This window comes from Coturnix japonica, chromosome 3, assembly GCF_001577835.2.
Source record: "Coturnix japonica isolate 7356 chromosome 3, Coturnix japonica 2.1, whole genome shotgun sequence".
NCBI classification, from domain to species: Eukaryota; Metazoa; Chordata; class Aves; order Galliformes; family Phasianidae; genus Coturnix; species Coturnix japonica.
Window position 1 is genome coordinate 57,623,216 of NC_029518.1, and position 26,596 is coordinate 57,649,811.

At 38.1% G+C, this 26,596-nt stretch overlaps 1 protein-coding gene across 1 annotated transcript; it reads left to right on the top strand.

Moving 5' to 3' along the window:
• Nucleotides 1–921: 921 nt before the first annotated feature.
• On the top strand, nt 922–26,013 carry GOPC (golgi associated PDZ and coiled-coil motif containing). Its single transcript, XM_032443296.1, has 8 exons — nt 922–1,233; nt 11,707–11,871; nt 17,223–17,398; nt 19,316–19,481; nt 20,699–20,794; nt 21,237–21,401; nt 21,837–22,017; nt 22,522–26,013. The coding sequence occupies exons 1-8, from the start codon at nt 937–939 to the stop codon at nt 22,638–22,640; spliced, it is 1,365 nt and encodes a 454-aa protein (XP_032299187.1). The 5' UTR covers nt 922–936; the 3' UTR covers nt 22,641–26,013.
• Nucleotides 26,014–26,596: the final 583 nt, after the last annotated feature.

Consider the following 26,596-nt stretch of genomic DNA (forward strand, 5'->3'; position numbering starts at 1 on the left):
AGTTTGCTACTACCTGCCTCAAATTACAGTGCAGACAATCTGAACAGTAAAGGGCAAAAGAACTGGTTTGTAACAGCGATCTGTAAGATTCTTGTCAAGTCTGCGATATCAGATCCCAGAGGAAACATGAAACTGCTGCTAGCGGTGAAGTTTGCTTTTACCCTTCTCTCCTGAAAACACAAACTGATAGAAGTGCAATCCTTTCCTGCTTTAACAGCTCTCTCTGTATTCCAGGTGAGTGGTCACACTGCTGGGCTGTAATTTGTCTCTCTGTGAAGTAGAGCCATGAGAGAAACTGGCTTCAGGACACCTTGCAGCCCAGAGGCAGGGCATGTCAGTGCCATCTTCTTGCTGTCTGCTGCTGTTGGGGGTCATCTCTCTGCTGTACAATCTCTAGGGTCCTTTGCACCCTGTGCTGTACAGAGTTTCTGGGACTCTGTTGTAGGCAGGATTCAGATCCAAAATGAGTTAGGAAATGCAAATACCTTTCCGACTGGTATAATGACATTTACCAGTGTATCTGTAGGTGCACAGACGTCTAGGATAGTCCTTTTTATGCAATACTTTCAAGTTTGCATCTTAGCCCCTTTGCAGAGCTTGAACCTAAAACCAGCCCCTCCTGACAGCGCACTGTATGACAGCACCGCCGCCCCCTGCCGCCACCGGCCGGGAGCGCAGCGGCCTCGATCGCGGTGTCGGAGCTCAGCCGTTGCTGCCTGGGAGCCGCCTGGAGTTGTGGCAGGCAGCGCCAGCCGCCCCCGAGGCCGCCTGGCAGCGGCATCGCGCCTGCGCTCGGGCTCATTCCGCTCGCCTTGGCTGCGTGGCCGCGCCGGGAGAACCGGGGCCGCCGCGAGGGCGCAGGAGACGGCCGGGGCGGGTGGGAGCGGGAGCCGGGCCCTGTGCGAGGCGAGGCCGGGCCGGGCGGTGGGCAGCGGGATGTCGGCGGCGGGCGGCGTTGGCTCCTGCGGGCCGGCCGGCGCGGCCTGCGGCGGAGGGGTGGGCGGCGCGGCCTCGGCGCCGGGCGGCGGGGTGTCCATGTTCCGCTGGCTGGAGGTGCTGGAGAAGGAGTTCGACAAGGCCTTCGTGGACGTGGACCTGCTGTTGGGAGAGATCGACCCCGACCAGGCCGACATCACCTATGAGGGGCGGCAGAAGATGACCAGCCTGAGCTCCTGCTTCGCGCAGCTCTGCCACAAGGCGCAGACCGTGTCCCAGATCAACCACAAACTGGAGGTGAGGGCTCGGCGGCGGGTCGCTGAGGGGCCGGCAGGGTTGGGGCTGTCCGCCCACGGCAGGGTGAGGCCTGATGTGGGCAGCAAGCAGACTGCTCGGCACTCAGGCCCCGAGCTGCAGGACGGCGGCTGTCCCCCGGGAGCCTGGCCTGGAGCGGCCCAGCAGATCCCTTCGGGTTGTGTTGTTATGGAGTTGCTCATGGTGATAAAAGGTTGTCTTTGGTGATGAAAGGAGCATCTTGAGCAGCAGATACCACTGGCTGGCCTTGTATTTGCATTATGTCTCTAGGAAGTTGGGTAATCCTTACAAAATGGGACAAAGACAGCAAGAATCTTCAAGCTTACAGGCGGCAGTTATTCCTGTCTGTAAGTGAATGGAACAGAAAAATGGACTGGGGATAGGCCTGACAGGCCTTCTTGTCCCTTCTTCATACTCCTAGCAGATCAGATAGTCCCTTGCTGAACTCACTTGAACTCATAACCAAGATCTCACGATCTGTGTGGAGACTTACTGCTGTAAAGTTTTCTTTGTGTCTAAATGAGCATTTCAGTAAGAGTGGGAAGGAAGAAGCGTCTGCTGGAGCTGAGTTGGCTGGTGTTGATGTTACTGAAGAGGTAGGGCTGTGAAGTCCTGTGGTTGATGCAATAGTTGGAGCACTCTGGAAGGAAAATCTGGGCAATTTTACATTTCTCATTTTCATAGCTGCAGTCCAACTTGAGGCTTCTTTCTGCAGTGTGTTTGGATGTCATTTGGCCTGTCCTTAGAGAGCGTGGACATTAGATGCCTTCTTGTCTTTCTGTGACAAGACTAGTCTTTGTGCTGCAGGACTGCTGAGACGTCTCCATTCAGTTATCTTTTCCCTAGGCTAGAAATCGTTAGCTTCTTCAGTATCTCTTGTAGAGCATGCTTTTTAGATTTGTATTGTTTGTTCCAGTAGCTCTGAAGTATATGGGAATAAGGAGAGCTGCTTAGAAGCCATGTAGGCAAGTGCATTGCAAGAGCTTTAGTGGACAGGTCAGAGGTGCTGGTTCTTTTAGTCCTTTGTATTTCACTTATTGCAATGAAATAATTGAAGAATCTTCTGAAGGATTTCCTTGCAGTAGGAAATGAAGAAAGTAAGCTGGCTTTGGTTTTAATCTGATCTCTTCCTGGTATGAAAACCTTGTTATGCAAAATTCTGGTAAAGCTTAACAGAGATTCAGGTTATTTCAAAGTAGAATAAATACCTCACTAAGGAAGTTTTGCTCATTGCAGTCTTTATTTCACCACAGTTCTCACTAGTGATGTTTACAGTATTCTTTGTATTTATGTTGCTATAGACTTGAATACACTTCTAAATGCAACTGAATACACAGTTTGCATGCATGCTGTCAAGCTATACAGCACGCTTATTTGTATAGGTGTAGTCAAATAAGATTTATGAGTTTATAGTCGACAATCAGCATTTATTGCACAGGGCTGGTGGGTGTTGCGTACAGACGTGTAAAACAGATGAGTTTTCATATCAGCTTAAGGGAGTGAAATAATGCTTGGTGAATATTGCTTTGAGAAGTTGTTTCATGCTTAAATATTTTGCAAGGAAATTATAAAACTTAGATCCTGAAAGATCGTAGATTGCTCTGAAAGTAAAATCTCCTATTTATTTCTATGGAAACTAGCACAAAGAGCACAGTAAGATTTCTTAATAGAGCAGATTTTCAGCTACAGAACAATATTTTTCAGGGCCCTGTCCAACCTGGTCTTGAGCACCTCCAAGGACGGGGCATCCACAACCTCCCTGGGCAGCCTGTTCCAGGGCCTAACCACTCTCCTAGTGAAGAACTTCCCCCTAACATCCAAATATCATGATTATTAGTCATAAATTGAAAATGAAAACTGCCACTTTTAATCTCTGAAAGATGGAGCTGCTCTGTTGAGAATGAATGTTATCTATGTAGGGACACGGTTTAGTGGGAGCTATTAGTAATAGGTGAACAGTTGGACTGGATGATCTTTTAAAAATTCAGTGTAAGTAGAAGTAGTAGCTTAATGTGCTGGTGAAAACTGAGCTTGATTCTGCCACTTTGACTGCCAGCCTCATTCGGTCATTTTAAATGAACAAACTGGAATGGAATGTCTGGTAGAGCACACCCTGTGTCTTGGCAGTTGGGTTAAGCCAACTGCAGGCTAGAGTTTAGGAAAGCATTTAAGCAAACGTTTAAGAGGTTATTTGTCTATGTAGTTTTGTTACTGTTGAACTTAAAAGGAGTTAATAGGTTTAGAAGAACAAGTTCCTTTAAGCTGAATTTTTATTTCTTTACTAACTTGTGCTATATCAGCTAAAGGATGTGTAGTGTGTGTGGGTAACATGAAGATTCCTATTTAAAAAGAAAAGAAAGCAACTCAGTACCCAAAAAAGCCAATTGTAGGTGGCTTTATATGTATGGTGTTTTTTCACATCATTTGAGTCCATCTTACAGAGCGTGCTGCAGAACTGCATTATTGATTAGGAGCACTTTTCAACCAAGATCAGACTATACACTTTATCATGAAGGTCCTTTGGTTTGTTTTTAATCCCCTCTCTCCTTTGGCTTACAATATGAAATGCACCTATGTACAACCATGGTATTTCTTTGCTCCGTGACAGATGTGCCTTTAATGCTGGGAACATAGCTCTAGTGAGTTAATAAGAAAAGGAAGTTGATTTATGTTTTCAAATGTGTTTAATTGTCCATCTTTTACTGAGGTGTCATTTCTTTTTTTACACATCTGCCTCTGAATATTTTTCACTTTTCAAATTGAAAACTGTTGGTACTGGATGGAATATGGTCAATCTAGAACGAGACGTGATACAGCTTATTTTGTATCCTAGAATTAGATTAGTTTGCAGATGTTCAGGCAGTAGCAGTGCAGTATTTGCCTTTTTAAAGGGATGATCTGCATTTAATTCATATTTTTCTGTATCAGAAATCATGGAATTGTATACAACTAGCTCACCTTAATTTCAGTCAGTGCATAATAGAAATGCTAAACTGTATTTTCTTTTTCTCTCCTGTACTAGGAGTTCCAAATTTTAAGCAATAGGGATAATGTAAATTAGTTTGTAACTCTTGGTTTCGTGTGATGAAATACACCACGTAGCTTGTTTGACCTCTAAAATAGTGACAGTGACCACCAATATGACTTCTAAAAACTCAATTCTATATTCCTCATTAACAGCTAGAAGATATTACAAGGGAAGAATGCTCACCCAACTCTGAAGATCTAGACTCACAGAAAAACACCACAAAGGTCAGGTCCCTCACAAGAGATCCTTCACAGTATCACAGTCTCGTGCGGGTTGGAAGGGACCTTAGAGATCATCGAGTCCAACCCCTGGGATTCGAGCCTCTGTGTAGCAGAGCGGCACTTCTACCACTTGTGCCACAGGGGGGATTCGAACCTGGGCAGATTCGAACCTTAGTGGCAGTCAGCCCTTAAATGAGGTCTAAGAAGGATGGAGCCAGGCTTCTGATCACATGTGTGAATTGCCTCCACCTGTGCTCCCAGCGCTGACCAGATCTCTTCTTCCAGGTGCTCAGTCAGTGGTTCAGGCTGTGACTCAGTAGTTCCCGTACACTGGCACATAAATGGGAGTTAATGTATCAATTCATGTAGAAATGGAAAACAAATAACTAATGAAATAAAGAATTTCATTACAAAGTTTGCAAATACAGCCTTTTGAAATAATTAGAAGCAAGCTCCTCATTTTTGTCATTGACAAGTGGTAAGCATTCTATGCTTTTGTTGCAGTCAGGTATTTTTTTGATCATCCAGGATTATGATTCCAAGGTGTATGATTTATTCAGGAACAAGTATGTTGTACAGTGCTGTCACTTCAGCTTTGCAAAGAGCACGGTGAGATGAATAAGGCTCTGTGCTGTGGTGTGGTTTCTATTTTGAACAAGTCCTGCAAACTTTATAGAGTTGTGAGAAGAAGTTGCAGCAAGTGCTGCTCGGTCTGAAGGAAGGAGCAGGTAAGTCAGTGCTGAGGGAGGGGTGGAATAGCCCTGTCCTTTGGGGGGCTGTAGCCTAAGTGTGGTTCAGTGATGAAGTGACACAGATGGGATACTGGACAATTTTTTTCCCCTCCAGCAATTAGAGAAGCATAATACTTTGCTTGATACTTCATATCTTTGGCTGATGCTGCAGTCCAGCAGTTCCCAAGAAAACTCATTAGTATGAGTTGGCCACACATTTCCTAAGTGTGTTCCCTGTTCCTGCTGCTGCCAAACCTCCATCATATGCGTGTCTGCATCTGTGTGTGTTTGGGCGTCGAGCTGCAGTGGTTGCATCTGTCAGCTCTTGAAAAATTGTTTTCTGTCCCACAGTTGTATAATATTATGGGAATTCTCAGTAATAATGATATCACTGTTTGTAAAATATAATTTATTTTTTTAGCCTATTTTTGCCTGTAAGCAACATTTTTCTCTTAAAAAAAAAAAGAAAAATGCTCACTAACTATGTGAGTGTTATTTCTTGATATTCATGTTGCTTTTTTTGTGTGTATACTGAAGCAGAATGCAAAGAGTGGGTGCAGTGTTTGCTTCATGATCCTGATCGGGAGCAAACGTTTAAATACATAAATGCATTTGTTGGTAAACTTTCTGGAGTCTGGTATAAACCAAATGAGCACACACTGCTGAAAAGGTAAAAGTACCTCATAGGCTTTATCTGTCTGTGAATTTTGGTTGTTCCCACAGCAAGATCCACCAATAGGGACCTTTCTCATAATCTTAACTGTTGTAAAAGTTGCACACACAAGGTGCTTTGTTAGTAACAATCAGTGGAACCGGTGAAATATAACTTCTGGCTCATTTGTCAGGAAAGGTAGTTGGTTTATTTCTTTCTTTTTCTAATGCAAATATTGAGCACCCTCTGAAATCACTACGACCATCTGATTCAGTCACAGATTCACAGAATTGTAGGGGTTGGAAGGGACCTCTAGAGATCATCGAGTCCAACCCCCCTGCCAAAGCAGGCTCCCTACACAATGTCGCACAGGTAGGCATCCAGGCGGGTCTTGAATATCTCCAGAGAAGGAGACTCCACCTCTGCTTCTCTCCTGCGGTATTTCCACACCGTGGCATTCTTTGCCTTTCTGTCCACATGTGGTTTGGTTGGTAGGCTGAAGCAGAGTTAGGTAGTGCAGTTTCCAGCTCGTACACGCCTTTACCCCTGTAATGAGCTTGTTTGAAACTCAAACAGCATTTCAAGTCAAATCAGCAGGGAAGGAAGGTGAAATGGTGAGATGTGGTCATACAGATAAAATGGTTGTAACAGGCCGCCTTGGAGATAAGACGTAAATAATCCTGGGTTTTGTCTTACTTTTTGCTAGACCTTTGATTAAAGGCAAATTAAAAGAAAATCTTGAAAGAATATTTGTTATATTAATGATATATAATGAGTGCTTGGCTTATGGCTTTTACTTACTGCCAATATTACTGCAGTGGAAGTTTTTTTAATGTACCTTGCTTTCCTTTGCTGGAAATCTGTGTTTTCTAATGTGTCTGTAATGCCTCATCATTTGAACAATACTTAAAAGGTTCTTAATGTAAGCTAGAAATTGAGATACCGAAATGTGTATCATTACAAGCCTCAAAAATCACTTGCATTAATATAGAGATAATTCACTTTTCTCTGTTGTTTTTCTTGATTGGGGTGAGTAATGCCATTGCTTTGCACAAATAACATTCAGACCTGTAAGCTCGATTTCCAATTCAGCTGTGCTCTGGTTTGAGTTTCTGTGTCTGGGCTGTGGCCAAGACTTAAATTATTTTTTCATATCTATTAAATCAAATGCAACTGTTACTTATTCTGTAAAGGATATTAGAGCGATAGCTCAGAAAGTGAAAGACATTTTCCCAAAACTAAAACCATTACTTGATTTCTTCTGTCAGCTCCCTGCTTGCCCCCCTCTGCAACTGCTTTCTCTTTCAGAAGTGAGAGGCAGATTACTTCTTGTTGATGTAAGACATCTATCACACTATCCACACTCTGTAATTCTGGGCCTCCTCACTCTGAAGCTTTGGGTCTAGGAGCCCATGATATAATGATTCCTCATTCAAGCACTGCTGATGGTGAAAAATGGTAACCTGTGGTTTTAGCATGCCATCTGTCTGCTTCCCGTTGTGCCCTCCTATACACAAATGTTTCTGTACTTCCTTTTCGTGTTACATTTATTCATTGTTTCCTTCTTATATTTACTTTGCATGTTGTCCGGGGCAAAGTCCACATTTTTATTCTTATATGTTCAGAAGTTTGCATTGCTCTTTGAATATAGTTCTGAGATCGTACAGAAATATGATTATGAGTTAATTATTCTAACACTTTCTGTTTGGTTTTTGTTTTTTTTTTAATACAAATATATATATATTTTCTGACCAACATATGAAGAAATTACAAAGTATGATATGAAATCATGAGACCTTAGTGATATTTATCTCACTTTAAAGAGTGTCCTCTCCATCCTAATGAAAAACGCCAGGTAAGACATAACTCCATGACTAAATGCAGGCAATCCCTGCATTTAAAATGAGCAATTATGTTGACAGCAACGTGTAGGACCATAACTTGTAACTACCTGAAGATGAAATGTGAACTAAATGCTAAATGTACATAATGCTTTGTTAAGAGGTTTGTTTTCATTTTGTTGTGGGTTTTTTAGTTTTTTCTTAATTTTTGCAGTAATATTTTTGCATGATCTGTGGAATAAGCATCTGTCTGTTTTCTGGTACTTTGAGTTAGAACAGAGCAAAACAAAAAACATAGGTGGATTTATCTTTAATTCTCAATAATGAAGAGAAAAAGGTAAGATACCAAGGAGTAGGTCTGACATTGTAAGCAGTGTAAATGAGTGGAACAGTTTGCATTTGGAGCAGTGAACGCAAAGGAGTTACCAGGCATATCTGTAGAACACATTGAGAAATAGGTGATTGTTTGAGGGCAGTACTTCAAGTCTTTTCCATACTGACTCAATTTATCTCAATTTATGTAACTTCTCAGTGTTTTTGGTTAGAAGTCACTACAGAGCTGATATTATGAATCACTGAGCATTTAAAAGAACTAATATATATTGTCCACAGACAAAAGTAATGGGAAAAGGGAAGCATTGAAATAAATGGCCTGATTTCCTTTATTATAGAAGAAACCTAGATGTTTTTTAATTGACTTCAGTAAGTTTTGGCTTGTATTTTAAGGCCCCAAACCAGGCGCTTCCCATTGCCATTGGCACTTAATTCTAGTCTTAGATCTTGATGTAAGAAGAGTATCTAAGACTTCGTCAAGTCAGAGACAGAAATGAAAATATCTCAAAAGGCACTGACCGTGCCAACACCCATGAAAATGAAAGGACAAAAGATCTGTGCCAATATGGTGTCTTTTGTGTCCAGTTCTCACTGCGCTATAGCACTATAAGAAGGTTGCCCTGGTGGAATCATACCGCCCTGAGCTGGTGCTCAGTCCTGCTACTGGTTGTATGTTGCCTCACAAATGAACTAGCCGAGAAACTAAAGCATTATTCTAGTTATAAATCAACAAAATACTGTATTGTAATTGCTAATCAGCACAGTCACATACCATGTTAAATGAAGATTTTGTGCCTTAGTGGAGGAGCAAACTTTGTTTGCTGCAGATTAATTCTTCTTCCTCTTTGACTACAGATTTAGATTATTTTATATTGTTAGCTTTGTGGCAATTCTCCGGTTTGAAGCTGTGGTAATGTTAACATTTAGAGGTAGAGCTGTATTTGCTCCCCCAATGTCAAGCTAGAAACATTTTAACAACATCAGTTATTGTAATACAGATAGAAAATGAGCAGCAAAGTAATTTTTAGAACTTAACAGACGTGTTTTAGTGATAATCCTAAATTATAGATTGAGGGTTTTTATATAAATGTGATGTAGCTGCAGCTTCTGATGGTATTTTGGGTGTGTAAAATGACTGTAACCATACTTTAATTTAGTTCTACTGGGTTTACATGTCAAGTAAAGTAAATATTTGAAAGTTGAAAGGAATGTCCATCTGTTCAGAAGCCTTTTTCCCCTATTTCCTCTTCTGACTGAATCAACAAGTTAGTGTTAAAGGATGTAAGGATGTTAAACAGACACCCCTCCCTTCAGCCTCTATCCATGACTATTTACGAATGAAAGTTTCTGTTCTCTGTTTGCTGTTCAGTGGCTTCTCCTGAATGCTTGTAACCATGAAGCTAAATGGTCTCCTGTGGGTGAGTGTTACTTTTGCCCCCGGCTGGCTTCTCAGCAAGTGCTAGAGCAGTCATGAGTGACCTGCTCTATGTGCAGTACATTTGTAGATATATTGAGATGTATGCATGGAGATGCATGACATCTCACCTTCAACAGTCTCATTGGAAAGCACATCTACAAAATTGCCAACAAAAGGATTGGTACAGTTGCCTGTGCAGCTCAAATTTATCCTTGTTTTGCTTGTGCAGATTGAAACACAATCTTTGTAGGGCCTGATACTATGCTCCTGTGCAGTACTGCAGCCTCTTGCGGTGAGCGGTGGTCTCAGAATGAGTGTCTGCATCAGTGGTTCTGGTTTGTTTTCCTTGCTTCATGTTCTGCTTCTGACTCCTCTCCTTTTTTAGTGAGCATCTTTCAGAAGTGAATGTGGAACTGCTGGTTTTGCAGTGGGCTTTCCTTTATAACATAAATTGAGGGAAGTGAGGATTATAAACAAGTGCTAGCAAGAGTCATTTTGAGGGCCTGTGTCATGGTTTTATGATTTTGGGCTATCCATATTCCACGTCATAACATCATGTAGTGCACTGGGAATTAAAGAGTTAATGCTCTGGGTCTGGACATCTGTCCCAGAAGAGAACTACTACATTCCCCAGAGGACTGTTCATTTTTCTGATATCATTTCTGCTCAGAGGGAACAGATAAAGGCCTTTGTAGGCCACCTGATGCTCCCTTTTTTTGATTGTCAGGCTCTACTCCCAAACAAATCTCACTGTGGAAGGCAATTTCGGCTGTAGAATTCTGTGAAAGCTTACAAATTGCTCAGGTTTCTAGTCATTCCAAAGGCTAGAAAGCCAAAAGTGTGTGCAGTCAGTTTCTTCAGCACAAAAACTACATGCTAACCTGATCTGTAGGGGCTCCATGAAGGTGGTCAGAGGTTCTCAGAAGTCAGCAGAGCTCATTGTCAGGGCTTCTTCCACCCTCTTGTCCCTGAGGTTCTGGTAAGGCAGATAGCAAGGACATTGTTCTTCAACAGCGATAAGCTGGAGGTTGACTTGACCTGTCTCATCAAGCTGCTGTGTAATTGAGGTGCTTTGAATCACCTCTGGAAGAGCCTACTTATGTCTGATAATTATGCTGGAAGCTTAAGGAGGCTATCCATTTAAATTAGATACCTTAATTGGACCCAGTAAGTACTGATATTCATATCCTTGGTGCTTTTTAAAACTGATACAGACCTTTTAAAGCAGTGACTTACATAATTGGATGGGATGAGTGTTGACTTGCAATTTGGTATTCAGTGTGAATTTGAACATCAGGATAGTATTATTAAATATCTAAAATACTTTGCATTAATGTGAGGGTTTTTTTTAAGGATTGCTGACTTTTTCCATTCTGCTTCTAAGTTCCAGATTTTTGGAAGTAAAAATAGAATCTGAATTTACTTTTAAAGTACAAAACATGATCAAAATTCTTCTCCCCTGACATCTGTGTTTTCATGGGTATGTAATAGCTTCAAGGCTCATAGAAATGTAGGTTATCTTATAAAAATCTACTTGAACTTATGGACAGGAAGTAGCCCATTAAAAATGTATATTTGTCATGTTATTCCTGTTACAAGTGTGCATATAGACTATTTAAATGTTTCAAAATGTTCTTTTTTTTTTTTTTTTTTTTTGTCATGTTAGAGGTCATGACTGTGATTTTCTACAAACATTTTAGGGATGTATTAATTCATGGCTTCTGGTTTCCCTATTTAGTTGGCTATTTCAGTTAAGTTATTGGTAATAGATGTGTTGCGAATTGGGTTCTTTGATTTTATCTCTGCTTTAATAATTGCATTAATACTTTGGTTAAAAATTTTTTTTCTGGTAATATGCAGTTGTATTGAAGTATGAATGGTGCTTGTGTTGCTATGATTTTAAATCCTATTGTGGTTTTAATGACAGTATCCTGTGTCAGAGCGGACATCATCAGAATGCTGTAGCCTCTGTCAGAAAAATCCAGCTCGTGTTATTTTCAGAAGTGCAGTGGTTTGATCTGTGGATGAATGGATGCAGTGGAAACTGCAAAGTAAAAAAGCCTGCAAATGATGGAGTGCTTGAGTAGGGCGACAGCATGTACGCATGACAGCATGTACTGTTATTTGTGTTATGGCATTTAGCTGTAAAATGTGCCAGCCAAAGGTACATTCATGTATGTCAGTTTTGATATGATCGCTGTTCTAATTACTACAATGGTTTCTATCTTCCAGGCGCAGTTAGTTGATCTGAAGTCTGAACTGACAGAAACCCAGGCAGAGAAAGCAGTATTGGAAAAGGAAGTCCATGATCAGCTTTTGCAGCTTCATGCTGTCCAGCTTCAGCTACATGCCAAAACTGGTCAGAATGTGGATTCAGGGGCTATTAAGGCAAAGCTGGTGAGTACAGTGGCTTGAATGGAGGATTGTACTTTCTCCTCTCCTGTCTGAAGCTCTTCCTTGCAAATTATGAATAAGCTGATTATAAATTTTCCTGCTAAAGATGTTGGAGAGAATTAACCTTTTTTTCTTTTTTAAACAAAATTTATTGTTAGTGGTTAGTATCCATTAAAAACGATAAGTAAGAAAGTAAGTAATTTTTACATAGAACTTTTCTGAAAGTTAAAGCGAAGTAAGAAAATACTTACTTAAAGCGAAGTAAGAAAATATTGTGAAGATTTCTAATACTTTTATGGCAGCAGAAATAGTGAAATATGGTAGCTTCCAATGTAAAAACACAACCAAATCTTCACATGTTATAAAACAGTGTAGAAGGAAATAATCTGTTCTTGCTGTAGTACAAGAGTAGGAGTGGGATTGTTTTGCCATAGAAGGAGATGGCAGATGATGTCACAGCCTTCTCTGTTGTAGCATTCTGAAAGAAAAAGTACAGATGCTACCATTGTTACATTCAGCATATTGTCATAAAAAGACCAATAGACAACCGATAATTTTGTGAAGTATGGTTCTGGGTAACTTAGTCTTCTCAAATATATACCAGAAGATAACAGTAATTTAACTGTGTAACTAGTTATCATTGACTGATATCCAGAGCATTGTATACCTTGTTACAGAGTCATATTCTAATACTGATACTTTTAAAATTAGGAAGTGGTGTAATGCTGTCTAGGTTCTGGTTTCTAACTCTTTACATAATTCAAAGATTACCCATCTAGCTGTTTTTAAAACTGCTTCACAAGTTCCTTCCAAATAGCAAGTTTCACCATCTGTGAAATGTTAAATCAGTCTCTGCTATTTTGTCCTGTTAATTAATGTAAAATAAAACACAGTAATAGGCTCTCAGGCTCTGAGACTATCTAGGCTGTTCACTAAATGAGACTATCCCAAATTCTTTTGGTTTCAGATCCAAAGGGTGTAACTGAATTACAGCAGTATTCTTGGATCTACATACTTGCATGTTCAGTATAAAGAATAACATACTCTGGATTATCCACACATAAGTTATTCTGTATTGAATTATAGCTTATGCATGACAAAGGTTTATTAGAGCTGTTATTAACTGAACATATAAAATAAGAATTAGTTAAATACCACCCACGTATTCTGAGTGTTAAGCGTCAGGTTTACATGAAGCAAATTTTTAGCTAACCCAAATTATGTGTGATTTTCATTCTTAGATTTTATTAGTGAAACTTAAAATGCTGAGTGACACAGTCATACTTCTAACATATTTCTTTCTCCTTATGTTGTTAGAAGCAATTTCTAAAGATGTATTAAATCTCCATGCAAGTGACCTCAGTCTGTTTTAGACAGCTAACTATAAATACATTTTTTCTTGTATTGCTTCATATTTTATCCATGTTAAAGTTGAAATTGCTCACAGTCCAGGCTGACACTCTCTCCTTATTTCCATGTAGTTCCTTCTTTTTTTATAGACATGGGGGCTAATCTTTTGAGGTTGTTTTTTTACTTCACCTTTAGGAATTTTATAGTTTCAGTGGAGAGAAGCTTCCTTTTGAACTCTTGTAGACACAGAAAACTGTGAAGCTTCATGTAGCTTGAGCAAGCAAAAATGTATTTTGCTTTGCTTTCTGCAAGGAAAAATATCCATTGTCAGAATCAAGTTCTGTGTTACAGAAGACATATTTTTCTGTGCTGCTTTCAGAAAACTGCCATATAGCTTATTTACCTATCAGTTAAATGTCATCTTAAACATCAGAACAACTTTCTTTTGCTTTTTCCTCTCAAGTATTGCAGTGCTTTTCATGTTATTGTGCTGTTCTTTATAATTTCTGGCATTTTAGGAGAAAGTATTGTTTTCAATACTATAATAAAATTAAGGTGTTTTTAATGATAATCACAACGAAATATCAAAATTGCTACTAAAAACAATTACAGCAGTTTGATTTTTAAGAATTCCCTTTAATAAAATGCAGTCTGCTGGTAACTTTCTTTTGAAATAGGTCTTTAATGCATTTTCTTCAAGTTCCAATTTCCTGTTTCTCTAATTACGGAACTCTTTTCTTCTGTCTTAAGTCTGTCCTTTCTGTGGATGAATTGGTAAGTATGTATATATATATAATACTGATTGCTCCCTCTGCTCTTTTTAAATGATTAAGTGCTTTTGTTTTGCGTGACAACTTATATATTGGCCTCAGAAACTGGCAAGGCAGATCTTGTTCCATCCTCCTGTCACTTGGCAAAGTGCTGTGTAAAGAACTTTATTTACATTTTTAGTTTGTCTTCTCTAACTTTAGTGCCAATTTCCTAAGTCTATATGTATATATTTATTATTTTCACTGGTAATTTAAGATGACATCTCACAATGTGGTATTCTGACAAAGTATTTTGGCAACATGATCAAAAGTCTTTAAGGTGTTACACAAATTCTAAAGCAAAGCATGAGGCACCACATGGATGTACTGTGTTTTATATAGGATATTTTTCTAAAAAATTCTGATAGTTCTTCCTTCAGTTCTTTTTATGGGTGTCATTTAATGTACGTCATATACTTACCTGTTTAACAGCCTGTAGATGGAAAGAAAAAGCAGTGAATAGTTAACTTCTCCTTTTCATTCTTTCCCAGTAATAGACTTTCAAACAGGTTTTCCTCTTTTATTGCACTGTGTACCTCAGCCTCAATATCATTGTTCCTTTTTTTGTTTTTTTGGTTTTTTTTTTTGGAAAGCCCCTGGACATCCGATACCTGTAAGCTTTGATCCTCAGCGTTTGTCACGGGTTACCTAGATCTACCTGTGCCCGTGACAGGGGACAGCCGCCCCATAGGGCCCCTGGCCTGAAAGGGAAGGGAGAAGGGGAATGGGAAAAGAGAACAGCGGCGGCAATCTAAGGAGGAAAACTTATTTTACTAAATATGATATCAGAATACAAGATAACACAATATAATACAATATGATTGAGGCTAATAAATTGAACAAAACAGAGAGAGAGAGAGTCCCAAAAACAGAGAGGCCTACTGTGAACTCTAGGCAACACGGCTGGAATGCTTCCCACTCCCCGAGAGTCTGAGAGAGAGAGCTCCAGCCTGGGAGTGAGATTATGTATGTCCTCCTCCCATGACTTATCTCTGACCGCGAAGTCCTCTGGGATATGTAGTTTTCTTCTGAGAGTTGAGTATTCGGGACGTTGTTATTCTACGAAACTTTTTAATGGTCCATACTGCACATGATGTTATGATGTGGAATATTGACAGCAACATTACAAAACCATGACAGTGTTGCAGTTGTGTTTTTGTTTCCTTACTTGTTGTATTAGCAACAGAAAATACAGTTCTTTATATTTACCAAAACCTCTGTAATGCTGTGAGCAGCAGAAAGCAAGAAACATGATTCTTTACCTTCCTTATTTTTAAAAAACATATTTGGAGTCTTTCATTACATTTCACTGCAAGTGCTTAGAGCAAGATGTATCCTTTCAGTATATCCTTAGTGATTCTGTACTGCAGACCTTCAACTTTTCTTCATGTAGTGATCGATTGGAGGGAGTCCAGTGGCTTCTGGGTCGCAGTTATAGAGAAAATAGGAAGAAAACTGGGATTATGTTGTTCCTCCTATTTTAGATATACCATTTACAATGCACAATCAAGTTAAACCAGATGTAAAACTGGGTTGTTATGAGAATTACTGCTCTTTCAAGCAATCTCTGATTTCTACACTTTCCAAGCAATGGCTAGGCAGTTCTTGGCCAACACGTACTGGTGTGTAATGTACTCAATTCATCTAACCCGGTACAGGTGTTGAGAAGTAGAGTCTGTCGAATCCACATTTTTCTTTCTGGCAAAGAACTACAAATGCCTACATACCTATTGTGAAAATACCTCTTTTTGGTTTCTATATAGCAACGTAGCTTCAGTGTTCAAAATGTGGTATCACAATCCATATCTGTTGTTTTGTTTTCTACTCTTGGAATAGTGAATAAATATATTCATCATTTCTTAACAGATTTGTCTTGCCAGTTCTGTAAAATGTTGTTTCTGTCCTGTTGCTTCTTTAGTAGCACCTCATGGTTTTATTTGTCTAATAGCGTAGTACTTTATACAAGTATAAAAAACATTTATTAGGTACTCTATGTGTCTTTTAAAATGCATTTTAGTGAACTTAGTTCTTATTGCTTTTTCCAGTAGGCAACCGTATTTAAAAGGGAACAGTAATAAATCCTTTGTCTCTACTGTTTTCATAGTTTACTGTTTGCTGAGTTTTTTCTCTCTGCTTTGTAAAAGAGATATAAAACAAGATACAAAAGATACAAGTAACCAAACGTACTCCTCCTGTAGCTGATTTAGTAGGATGATAACTTGAGTTGAACATGCTAATTCCTCTTAGGTTCCAGTAGTCTGGGTTTTAGAAAAGATTGCATCTATGCATTATCTGTACATTCGAGGTAGAGCACTATGGAATTAACTCTTACTTCTGGAATTCTTTTCTCATGGGGAGAGGGAAAGGTAGTAAAGGACAATAGATTTCTTTCCTTCTTTCTTCCTTTCTTTTTTTTATAATGAAGTTAATTTGTACTTACGTCTCTTCTAATTTTGTCAGGGTGGGTACCATCATATATAAAATCCCTGGTTTTGTTTTTGTGGTCTTTGGAATCTAACTTGGAAATATCCCTGGCTGGACATTTCTGGGTTGTTTGCATGATAATAACTGGTCATTTTAAGAACCTACAGAACATTGAAGCATATTGAAAGGTCATTAAAATACTTAAAGAATATTATCCACTTGAAATATTTTGTGGTTTCCTATTAACTTTTACATTTTAAAAATAATCTTTTCCCTCTCGTTGGATGAAACTCCCATCTTAACATAAGGAAAAGCAATAATGATAAGAGCCATTTGGATGTGGTGCTCAGGGATATGATTTAACAGAGGGTTGTTAGAGTTAGGGTACTATGGCTAGGCTGTGGTTGGACTTGATGATCTTCAAGGTCTTTTCCAACCTGGGTAACTGTATGATTCTATGATACTCAAACTCTACATTTTGCCACCTACTTGTGGCAAGGAGAAGTGCTGTTGCTTATTTCAGTCCTTGGACTTCAAGATAGTATATGTATAATGTGCAGAAGTAGTAAGCAGGATAAAAATAACATTGGGAGCACAAAGTTGAGTTCAAAGCCACCTCTCCTCAGAGATAGGTGCAGTAGCTACACTGACAGAGTCATTTTTGTTTTTCTGCATGTCCTAGAAATAGCATTATTTCACACACATTGGTGTGCTCTTTTGTTATTTACTTTGATAAAAGCTTTCTAACTATTTTTGTTTTTATTTTTTAAGGAGAGAGAACTTGAAGCTAGCAAGAAGGAAAAAGTGAAGGAAGCTCAGTTGGAAGCTGAAGTGAAGTTGCTGAGGAAGGAGAATGAAGCTCTTCGTCGACACATTGCTGTTCTTCAGGCTGAGGTTTATGGAGCAAGATTGGCAGCCAAGTACTTAGATAAGGAATTAGCTGGAAGGTATGTAAAATCAATCCTTGTCCTTAGCATGAGTTTTAGTTGCTGTTGTTGTTACAAGACTTTTGTTTAGTACTGGAGAGCATGTAGCACAATGAGCTTGATCTGTGCCCGTCATTTCTTAACACCATGCCCATATAAAATACATATATTTGTATATATGTATATATGAAGTCATGGTTTTTAAAGAGTTAGAGAGATGTAAATAAATACTGTAGGTTTCTTGACCTTCTTTTATTCTATTATCAAATAGAAACCAGGCTTCTTCTTGGTTCACTATCTTCTCCACTACAACCATTAAGTGTTTTCTAATAGCATTTGTTGACTTCTCTTTTCCTATGTTTTGTACTATATTTATAAGCATTAGGGATTAATACAGTAGAATTACCTCAATGAAGCCAGTCAAAAATCACATTATGCTCCAAAATTTAATTTAACCAAGGTTTAAGTTTTTTGGGTTTTTTTTGGTAAATAGCTGTGTTACAAAGCCTTTGTTAGTACAGTATTGAGAATGAGTTATTCTTGGTTTATTTATAAACCTTCATTTCTTTACCTTTTAAAATTGTTAGCAGGAAGGATAAGTGCAGAGATATGCTCTTGCAAGAAAAGTTTCTGTGACATGTATATCTAAAGTATACATGTAGTGTTCTCTAATAACCTCAGCATGCAACTGTGATAGCTTAAGCATGGCTGTGCAGATGAAGTGATGTCAGTTATGCTGGTTTAAATTTGGCAGCATATGAGTGTGATATTTCTACAACATAACTGTGATAACTGGCAGTAGATAACTACAGTAAACAGCATACAATTCTCATTGTTAGCAGCACGGTGTTACAATTATGCTCATATTCCTGAGCTTTCTAGTCCCATTAACATCTGCAGGGATCCTTAGAGCCCACACATAGGGCTGGGGGTGCCCAGGTCTGTGTTTTGAGGTGGGTTGGAAATATCGTTATTTTGAGGCACCTGGCTTTGCAGCATTGATCCTGCTTTACTCATCCCAATCTGTAGCATCCAAGTTGTATTTTTATCCCTGCAGAAGTGCCACAGAAAGCAATGCAGAATTTGCCTTCTGTACTTCCTTACTTTATGGAGACAAAGATGTTTCATGATGAGGCAGTTCTGATCTGACTGAAAGTAATCTGTCACTTTATCTCGGTTCAGCATCTATCTTAATTAGTATACTCTTGCACTGTCCATCTAATTGCCCATTAATTGGCTAGTTATATAGTATAGCAATAAATTAGTTCTTATCTTGCCATAAACACTATTAAATACATCGTACTGAGCTGACAGTTTGAATCTTTTCTTGTGAGTCTGCTGCCCTTACAGCTGGATTTAAATTTTCTCTTTAAAATCGACATTATATTCCATCTATTACGCTTTTGTTTTTTTTTTAAATGAGAAATAAGATAGCTACATATGGCTACTGAGGACAGTTTTTGGTCCCTCTGATCATTGGGAAAGCCCAGCCACATCTGTTATTTGCAACTTTGTGTATATTTTATGTCTAACATGTTCTGCCAGTCACACAAATGGTCACTTCTGCAATTCTGTTTATTCTCTTCCTTTGCATCCCCAAAGTTAAGAGTTAGTAGGGAAAGTCTCGTATTTGCAGTTAATTCAACAAGGAAGAAACCAAAAATCCTTCACATTACAAAGAAGAGCCATAGGGTTGTGTTTTGTTTTGTTTTTAGTTAAGTTTGCTGGATTTCGTGAGGTAGATGAGCCCTTTAAGCTTATGAAGAATTTGTATATATACATGTCTGTTGAAGTTTAACATGCTAATCACTGTTATAGTTCTGTGGAGTTTCTGCACTTACACTGTGTGACTGCATGCTGTAATCTGATGGAGTGTGAGTTGTATGGTGCACTGATTTTATATTATAGTGTGTTGTTTATTCTCTTTGTTGTTTGTAGAGTTCAACAGATTCAGTTGCTGGGTCGAGATATGAAGGGACCTGCTCATGACAAGCTCTGGAATCAGCTTGAAGCAGAAATACACCTTCACCGTCACAAAACTGTTATTAGAGCTTGTCGAGGTAGGAATGATCTAAAACGACCAATGCAAGCACCACCAGGACATGTAAGTTGAAAGGGTGACTCATTCCTCTGTAATTTCTGACATTTGAGGAAAAAAAGATAGGAGTTACTTCTTTATTTTTTGTTTGTTTTCACTTCACTTTTGAGTTCTTTTAACCATCACTTTTATATATGTGTAATTATTTTATATCATAAAGTGGTTTGTATTAAAAGGGACTGTTAAAGATCATCTACTCCTACACCTGTTTCTTCTCCAGACTAAATAACCCCAATGCTCTCAGCCTTTCATCACGGGAGAAGTGTTTCAGCCCTCTGATAGTTTCTGTGACCCTCTTTTTGGCCCACTCTCAACAGGTCTCTATTATTCAGGGGAACCCAGAGCTAGATAACTTAAAGGACAGATCCATCCTGAATAGCATATCTACAGACATGACCATCTGATAGACAATTCTGATGCCTTACGTAGGAATACTCAAGTCCTTTTGAAAATTGAGTCTCTGCTGTGTATGTGTAGTAATATGAATTTAGCATGTGTAGCCTTGGTAGACATTGTCTTACCTAGCCTAGCACATGAACCCCCAGCATTCAGTGCATGAAATTAAATGCTTTCAAGAAAGGGCATTACTTTGATAGATCTGTATTAAATATCTTAGATATTCAGAGGGATCTTATTATTTATATTCTTAATGACGTATAAAATATGCTTTATGCGTGTGTATGATTTTAAGGATGTGCGTAAAGACAATAGCAAAATAAATACCTGGATTAATTTAGCTTCTTTTCTGGTCTTGAGTTGAATGGCTTATGTAGTTTGTTTTAAATATAACAAAAATAAACTTGAGTGAGCAAACCCTTTCGTGGCACAGTATTACATCTATCATTTCATTAGCTTTAAGTTACAGTTTGTTGTACAACATTTCAGCGGTATTCAGTATTCCTTTATGAAGTCCCTTTATATTTTTAATATGTGTCTGCTTTTCCTGCTTTTGGAAGCTGCATGTATCGTGTGACACTCGTCACTGAAATAATTGAAATGATTATTCTTGTCAGAAGTGCATAGTGAGAAACCTTTTCTGATTTCATAGCCTATCTGTAAGGGGGCACTCAGGTTTGTCATGCTCGGTGCTGGTCTGTTGCTGATATAATGTCCTGATACAAGTAATTTTGAAAAAATCAGGAATGCTGATGTGTTTTGATTCACACATTTGTATCTACAGTTTATTGAGTTTTTATGCGATTTGTTTTTTTATATCAAACTAGGATCCAGATGCCTTAAAGAAGAGTCAAGGTGTTGGTCCAATCAGAAAGGTTTTGCTAGTTAAAGAAGACCACGAAGGACTAGGAATTTCAATCACAGTAAATGCTTGCATTTATTTTCCATTACAAAGAAGAAGCAATTTAAACTTGTACTTCATAAAATACTGAACAGTGAATATGTCGTTAGAGCACAGCAATCAAAAAGCATAAGGTTGCATTATGTAAATTTGTAGCTATAATTGTGTGACTTAAGAATTTAACTCATTTTGATAGATTGTGAAACCTTTAAATTGATGTAAAACTTAGAATTTCAATTTTTGTTTTGGGCTTAGGCCCTAAATTTGAAATTGGACCGTTCTTCTCTGAGGAGAAGAATTAAAAGAAACATCTCATACCACCTACTTAAGTATTCTTTTTGTCCAAAGCATTCTTTCTTATTTTCTGTAATAAAAGCTGAAATAAGCACATTAAGAACAACTACTAGAATGCTGATTTTCTGCCAGTGCAAGTTTCAGTTTATTAAAATTCTCATTTTCTGTAGGGTGGGAAGGAGCATGGTGTTCCAATACTGATCTCTGAAATCCATCCTGGGCAACCTGCTGATCGATGTGGAGGACTGCATGTTGGTGATGCTATTCTGGCAGTAAATGGAGTTAATCTAAGAGATGCCAAACATAAAGAAGCTGTAACTATCCTCTCTCAACAGGTCAGTTGGGGCCTGTTATCCACAGGCAAATTTATGCACTTCCTTTATTCTGCCTATTGCATTGCCTTGACTTTTAATGTTTTCAATCAAACAGTATTATGCTAAGCTATGGTAATTCCTGAAGCTCCATCACCTTACAGTGAGTCCTCCTATGTCTTACAGTTTATGAGAAAAGGGCTGGGTCAATACTGTTCTGTTAAACCTTTGTGTTGGCCAATGATTCTTTTGTAAGGCTGGTGGAAATCTTCTTGTTAAATCTCCCCATAGAAATAATTATTTAGTGATACCTGGTCTATTATTTTATGAGTGGACAGCCCCAAATGGAAAATGTTTCTGATATGCTTTGTGGTCTAGAATCTTGTTGCTGCATTGCTTCTCTTTTTCAGACAATTAGTATGTTCCCTTGAATATATTCCTATTTCGGTTTTGTTCTAGAGAGGCGAGATTGAATTTGAAGTAGTGTATGTTGCTCCAGAAGTTGATTCGGATGATGAAAATGTAGAATATGAGGATGAGAGTGGACACCGTTATCGTTTATATCTTGATGAACTGGAAGAAGGAGAAAATTCAGGTTCCAGTAGGAAAGAAGTAAATGTGGATGTCAAACCCTCACAAGGTAAGCCTTCTAAAAAGCGTTGTATTTAATTCTGAGGTCTCAGTATACAAACCAGTTTCTGGAGAACACTGTTCTTGTGTTAATTGTAACATTTATCTTCTGTTAATTCAGTTAACCTACTAGTAAGTTGTCAGCTCTTTTGGTTGGCCCCTTACTCACTGGCTTGGTTTACTTAGATAAAACTGAATTAGATAATTTTTTTGTGTTTTGTGTATTGTTTTTTTTCCTGATCACTTTTTCCCAATTGTTCTTATTTTTTCCTGACTAGTCTAGGTGTAGTTAATACCCTGTGAGCCATTATTTTGTATTGTTCACTTCTTCAGGTATGTTTTTTTAGATGTTTGTCAAGAATTTATGTTTTCCTTCCATAGTGTTTTACTGAAAACATGAGCTTGTATTTTTAGCAGTCTTCTCAGGACATTTTCTAGTTTCTGAAATAAATCTCACTAATCTTTTATTCCCAAGATTACTTCTCTTTAAATAAAATTTCTTCTTAACTTGCAGTGTTTGATAAGAAACCAAGTATTGATGGACATGAAAATGGAGACCTGGGGAATTCAGTTGAAGCTTCATTAGAAGATGCTGCACCCAAATTAACCCGTTCTGCTGAGTCTTTATCCTAAAGAAAGAAAGAAACAAACAAAAACAACTGGACAGATCCCATCTTTGGGAACAACTGATAATCAATATTGACTGCTCCGAGTTTGCGTACACAAATGTAGGTTGTAAAAGGGTAATCAAAAGTCAAAGGGAACTGTTACTTTTGCCTGGAAAAAAGGCAGTTACCTCAGGGCTTCATTGTGAGCAATTTTAAGCGTGGAGAACTGTCTTTTCCTTGACACACAACGGCTACTTAACACATTGCATGTAAAATGAATTTCCTTTTAATAATAAGCACCAAAGCATGGGATTTCTAAAAAGGATAACCTCAATACCTTCAGCTTTTATTTTCTTTTATATCCCTAAGGAAGGGGGATAAGATGTGACCAGCTTCATTTTAACCCCTTGATGTTTTAAAGGGACAACCAGTGTTCAGTTTGTTGTGAAACAAGCTTTGACTCTGGAAGGTGAGGGAGAATTGTACTGTTGCATACCTGAATTTTCCACTTGGAGATTTTGATTTATAACTTTCAAAAACAATGTTTTTTTTTCTGTTCATTTGTTTTTTGGTTGTATTATTTTTTTCCTCTCAAAATAGCAAAACCTTGTTACTAAGCAAGGTCTTCAAAACCCAAATTCAGCAATGGAGTGCTTACTAGCTATGACCCATGATAATATTATGGGTGTGCTTTTTGATATTATTCTTTTAATTAATTCACTGCTAATTCTTCCATATGAAAACTGCTCCAAGCGTATTTAAACATGGTATTAAAGGGTTTTACAAACATAATTAGTTTTAAAAGACATCCACAGTTATGTGTGCCCTTTGGTATTGTGTCTGAACATCATCAGTTCAGTGTGCGTTCTTGAATGGATTTGGTTACTACTGGTGTGGAGTCATCTGAATTGGTCATTATTAGCTTGAGCTTAAGAAATGCTGAGTACTCTCAATAGGTACTGAACATATTTCAGATTAAAATAATCTTTAAAGAAGTGAAAATAAAGTGCACAGTACTTTATAAGAGTTGCTCAGAATTGTACAGTGTCTGGCCCTATCTGTTACTTTTGGGCAGTTGTATTAACCTGTAATTGTCTTACTGTTGAAAGAGAAAAGATACTGTTTTTGTAATGGCAGTGTATCTGAAACTAGCTTTTAATTGGTGTGCATCTAAAGGCCCATGGCATGGTTGCAAATGGAGATGCTGAGGACAGCTTCTTGGCCAGTTTCTTGTATAACTGTAGATGTACAAGAATTGACCTTGTAGATCTTTAGGTGAAATGCAACTTTTTTTTTCATATACAAACTCTCTTCGTAATCACATTTATTATTTCAGACAGCTAAGATAGCTTTCCTATTCACTGCTTTGCAGGCTGTTGGACTGTAATGTGAAAAGATTTTATTATTTGACAGTGGAACTAATGTGAAAAAAACATTTTTGGAAGTGTTAGTATGTAGGATATTACGTACCTAAGGAAAAACTTGGATGGCCTTTAGAGTAACATCAATTAATTTGACCTTCAAAATTGTGATGTAGAACACGGTTGCTTGTTTCTCATAGGAGCACTATATATATGTTAATAGAAAAATCCTAAAAATGTATATACTTTATTCAAAGATTTTTCTATTTATAAATCCCTTAACTTTGCTATTTACAAGATTGTTTTGTGTGTGTGCTTGTACGCATGAGTCCCATTCACTCAGTGGAGTTATTTGGTTCATTTTTTGTAATAGCCCTTGTCATATGGCATACTGTTTGAAGGCTTTTAGAATAGACAAGTTGTACAGTTTTCACCACACAGGCACTAGTATTTAAAAATGAATCTGTGTAAAGAAGGAACAGGTCAACAGACATAGATATGTTTTTTCTGATGCATCAAAAATTACAGGCATGTTGGGTACAAATTAGCAGATAAATCCACTGCTACTGTGTGGTTTTGTTTTTTTTTTAATTATTATTATTATTTTTTTCCCCTCTCAGTTAGTAAAGTAAGAGTGCACTCTGAAACTGGCCAGTGGCCTAGAACACTCTGTGCTCCCTGGCAGAGAGTGTAATTTGAAGCCAAGTAGTAATTTTACCGTCTTTGAAAATCATAGCTGTATAAAATTCTGCTGCAGTTGTAAGATGTGAGGCTGGTCCAACTAGTCTAAGAGCTTTTTAAAAGCACTGAATTTGCCTGCACACTTTCCCTGTATCTGAGGGAAAGATTAAATTCCTTATTCATTTGATCTTCCTTATTTTCAGGCGTAGCTCATTTTCCATTTAGTCCATTGATCCATTTCAGCCTGAGGTGGGAGAATATTTCGGGAGTTATTTTCCTGACATTCCTTGTCCACCTGTTTGTTACGATCCTGTACACTTTATCATCTGCAAGTTACCGGACCCTTTCTGTGTTATTTTATCTATTTTTAATCTATTTATGAGATCAACAGAGGGAACAATGGCTGAGGAAAATGACTAGGAGCAGACAAATCAGGTATCAGTAAATCATCACTGTGTTTCTTTCCCTGCAGTTTTTATAATCTTCGTTTAGGAAGCCCTGAATGGGAGGAATATGCAGACACAGACACTGCAGCGTGGCTGTACTCCATACTTAGTACCAGCTGATTTAACATACTCATGTGCCGTAGTCGTACTGAGATGCTTTGAGATTAATATTTAAATTGAGCAAAGTTTTGCAAGTTGAGATTTCCAGATTCAGTAGACCAATGTGTATTTTTCCCTTTGTCAGTAACTGGAAGACTCGGTCCTGCTGATCCCTGAGGTGGAAAGAAAGAAACTTGGAAGAATTTCCGAGGAAAGGCAGTATTCAGGCTTCATTTTTATTTTTTAAAGTGTAAAACCGTTTACTGGCATGTATATATATTTTTACTTCAAGAATAAAATAGTATTCTAAAGAAAACTGTGCATTTTTTTTTCTAGTAGATAATTCCTTGCCTATTAAAAACAAACAAACAAGCAAACTTCATTGAGACGACTGTATTTTAAGCTAAAGGTAGACAGAGCTTGTTGGCATCTGGGACCAATGTTAATTAAGAGCATGTTAGTTAAGGAAAGTGCTAGATGGCAATAAATTTAACTCTGATCAAAGACTGTATGTAGTATTTTCTTTGTAGAAGTGTATTTGTGGCAGTGAAGATGGTTTGAATCCATCTCAATATATGTTAATCAACCATTATATCGAATGAAATCCAAGTATTTATTGTATGTGTCCAAACATCTATGAAGTCATTCCTATAGGCGGTATAACGTTTAACAGCAAATGTATCATATCTAGTTAAGCTGAATATATTTTTATTAGCCTGTAAATACTCTTCTGTACTTCAGTGATTTCTGTACCTAATTCAGACCGATATTTCATTTTCTTCTGTTTTTATATATAAAATATAGATACCTACTTCTGTGTGTGATCTTTTTGTTAAACACGTAATCAACAAATTAAGTGGTCTTCCCTCCTTCCAGCAGCAAGTTCACCCAGAACTGGATGATAAACAGAGAGCTCACATAAAAGTAATGTTATAGTAATTGTGGTAAGCAATTACTTGATAATGGTAGTGCTTACAGATTTCTTGAGTCTTGTGAATAAAATGGTTGTAGGTGTAGGAACTGTGAATAGACAAGGCTGAGTCATGTTGGATGAAAAGATGTGTCTAGCCCTCAGTTGGCGAGGGCTAGAACTGCACTATTTATTTTTTATCTCTGTAATTTTTAGAAGGGTTTATACATGGGTGTCAAGAAGATGGAAATAATAGAGTAAGGAGAGAAAACTTACAGGTGGCTGAGGTGTAATAAAATAATAAGAGAATTAATGGAAACTGAGAGTGAAGATGGAAACAGATGGTAAAAGGTGTAAAATAACTTCCGTTATGCCAGCTAGGGTCAAGAAGGATTGTGCATGCTCTCATGGTGTCTTGGTGCCTAGCTGAATGACTTTAGAGACTGCTGCCAGGCCCTGTAATCACTGAACAGTTTCTCTGTAT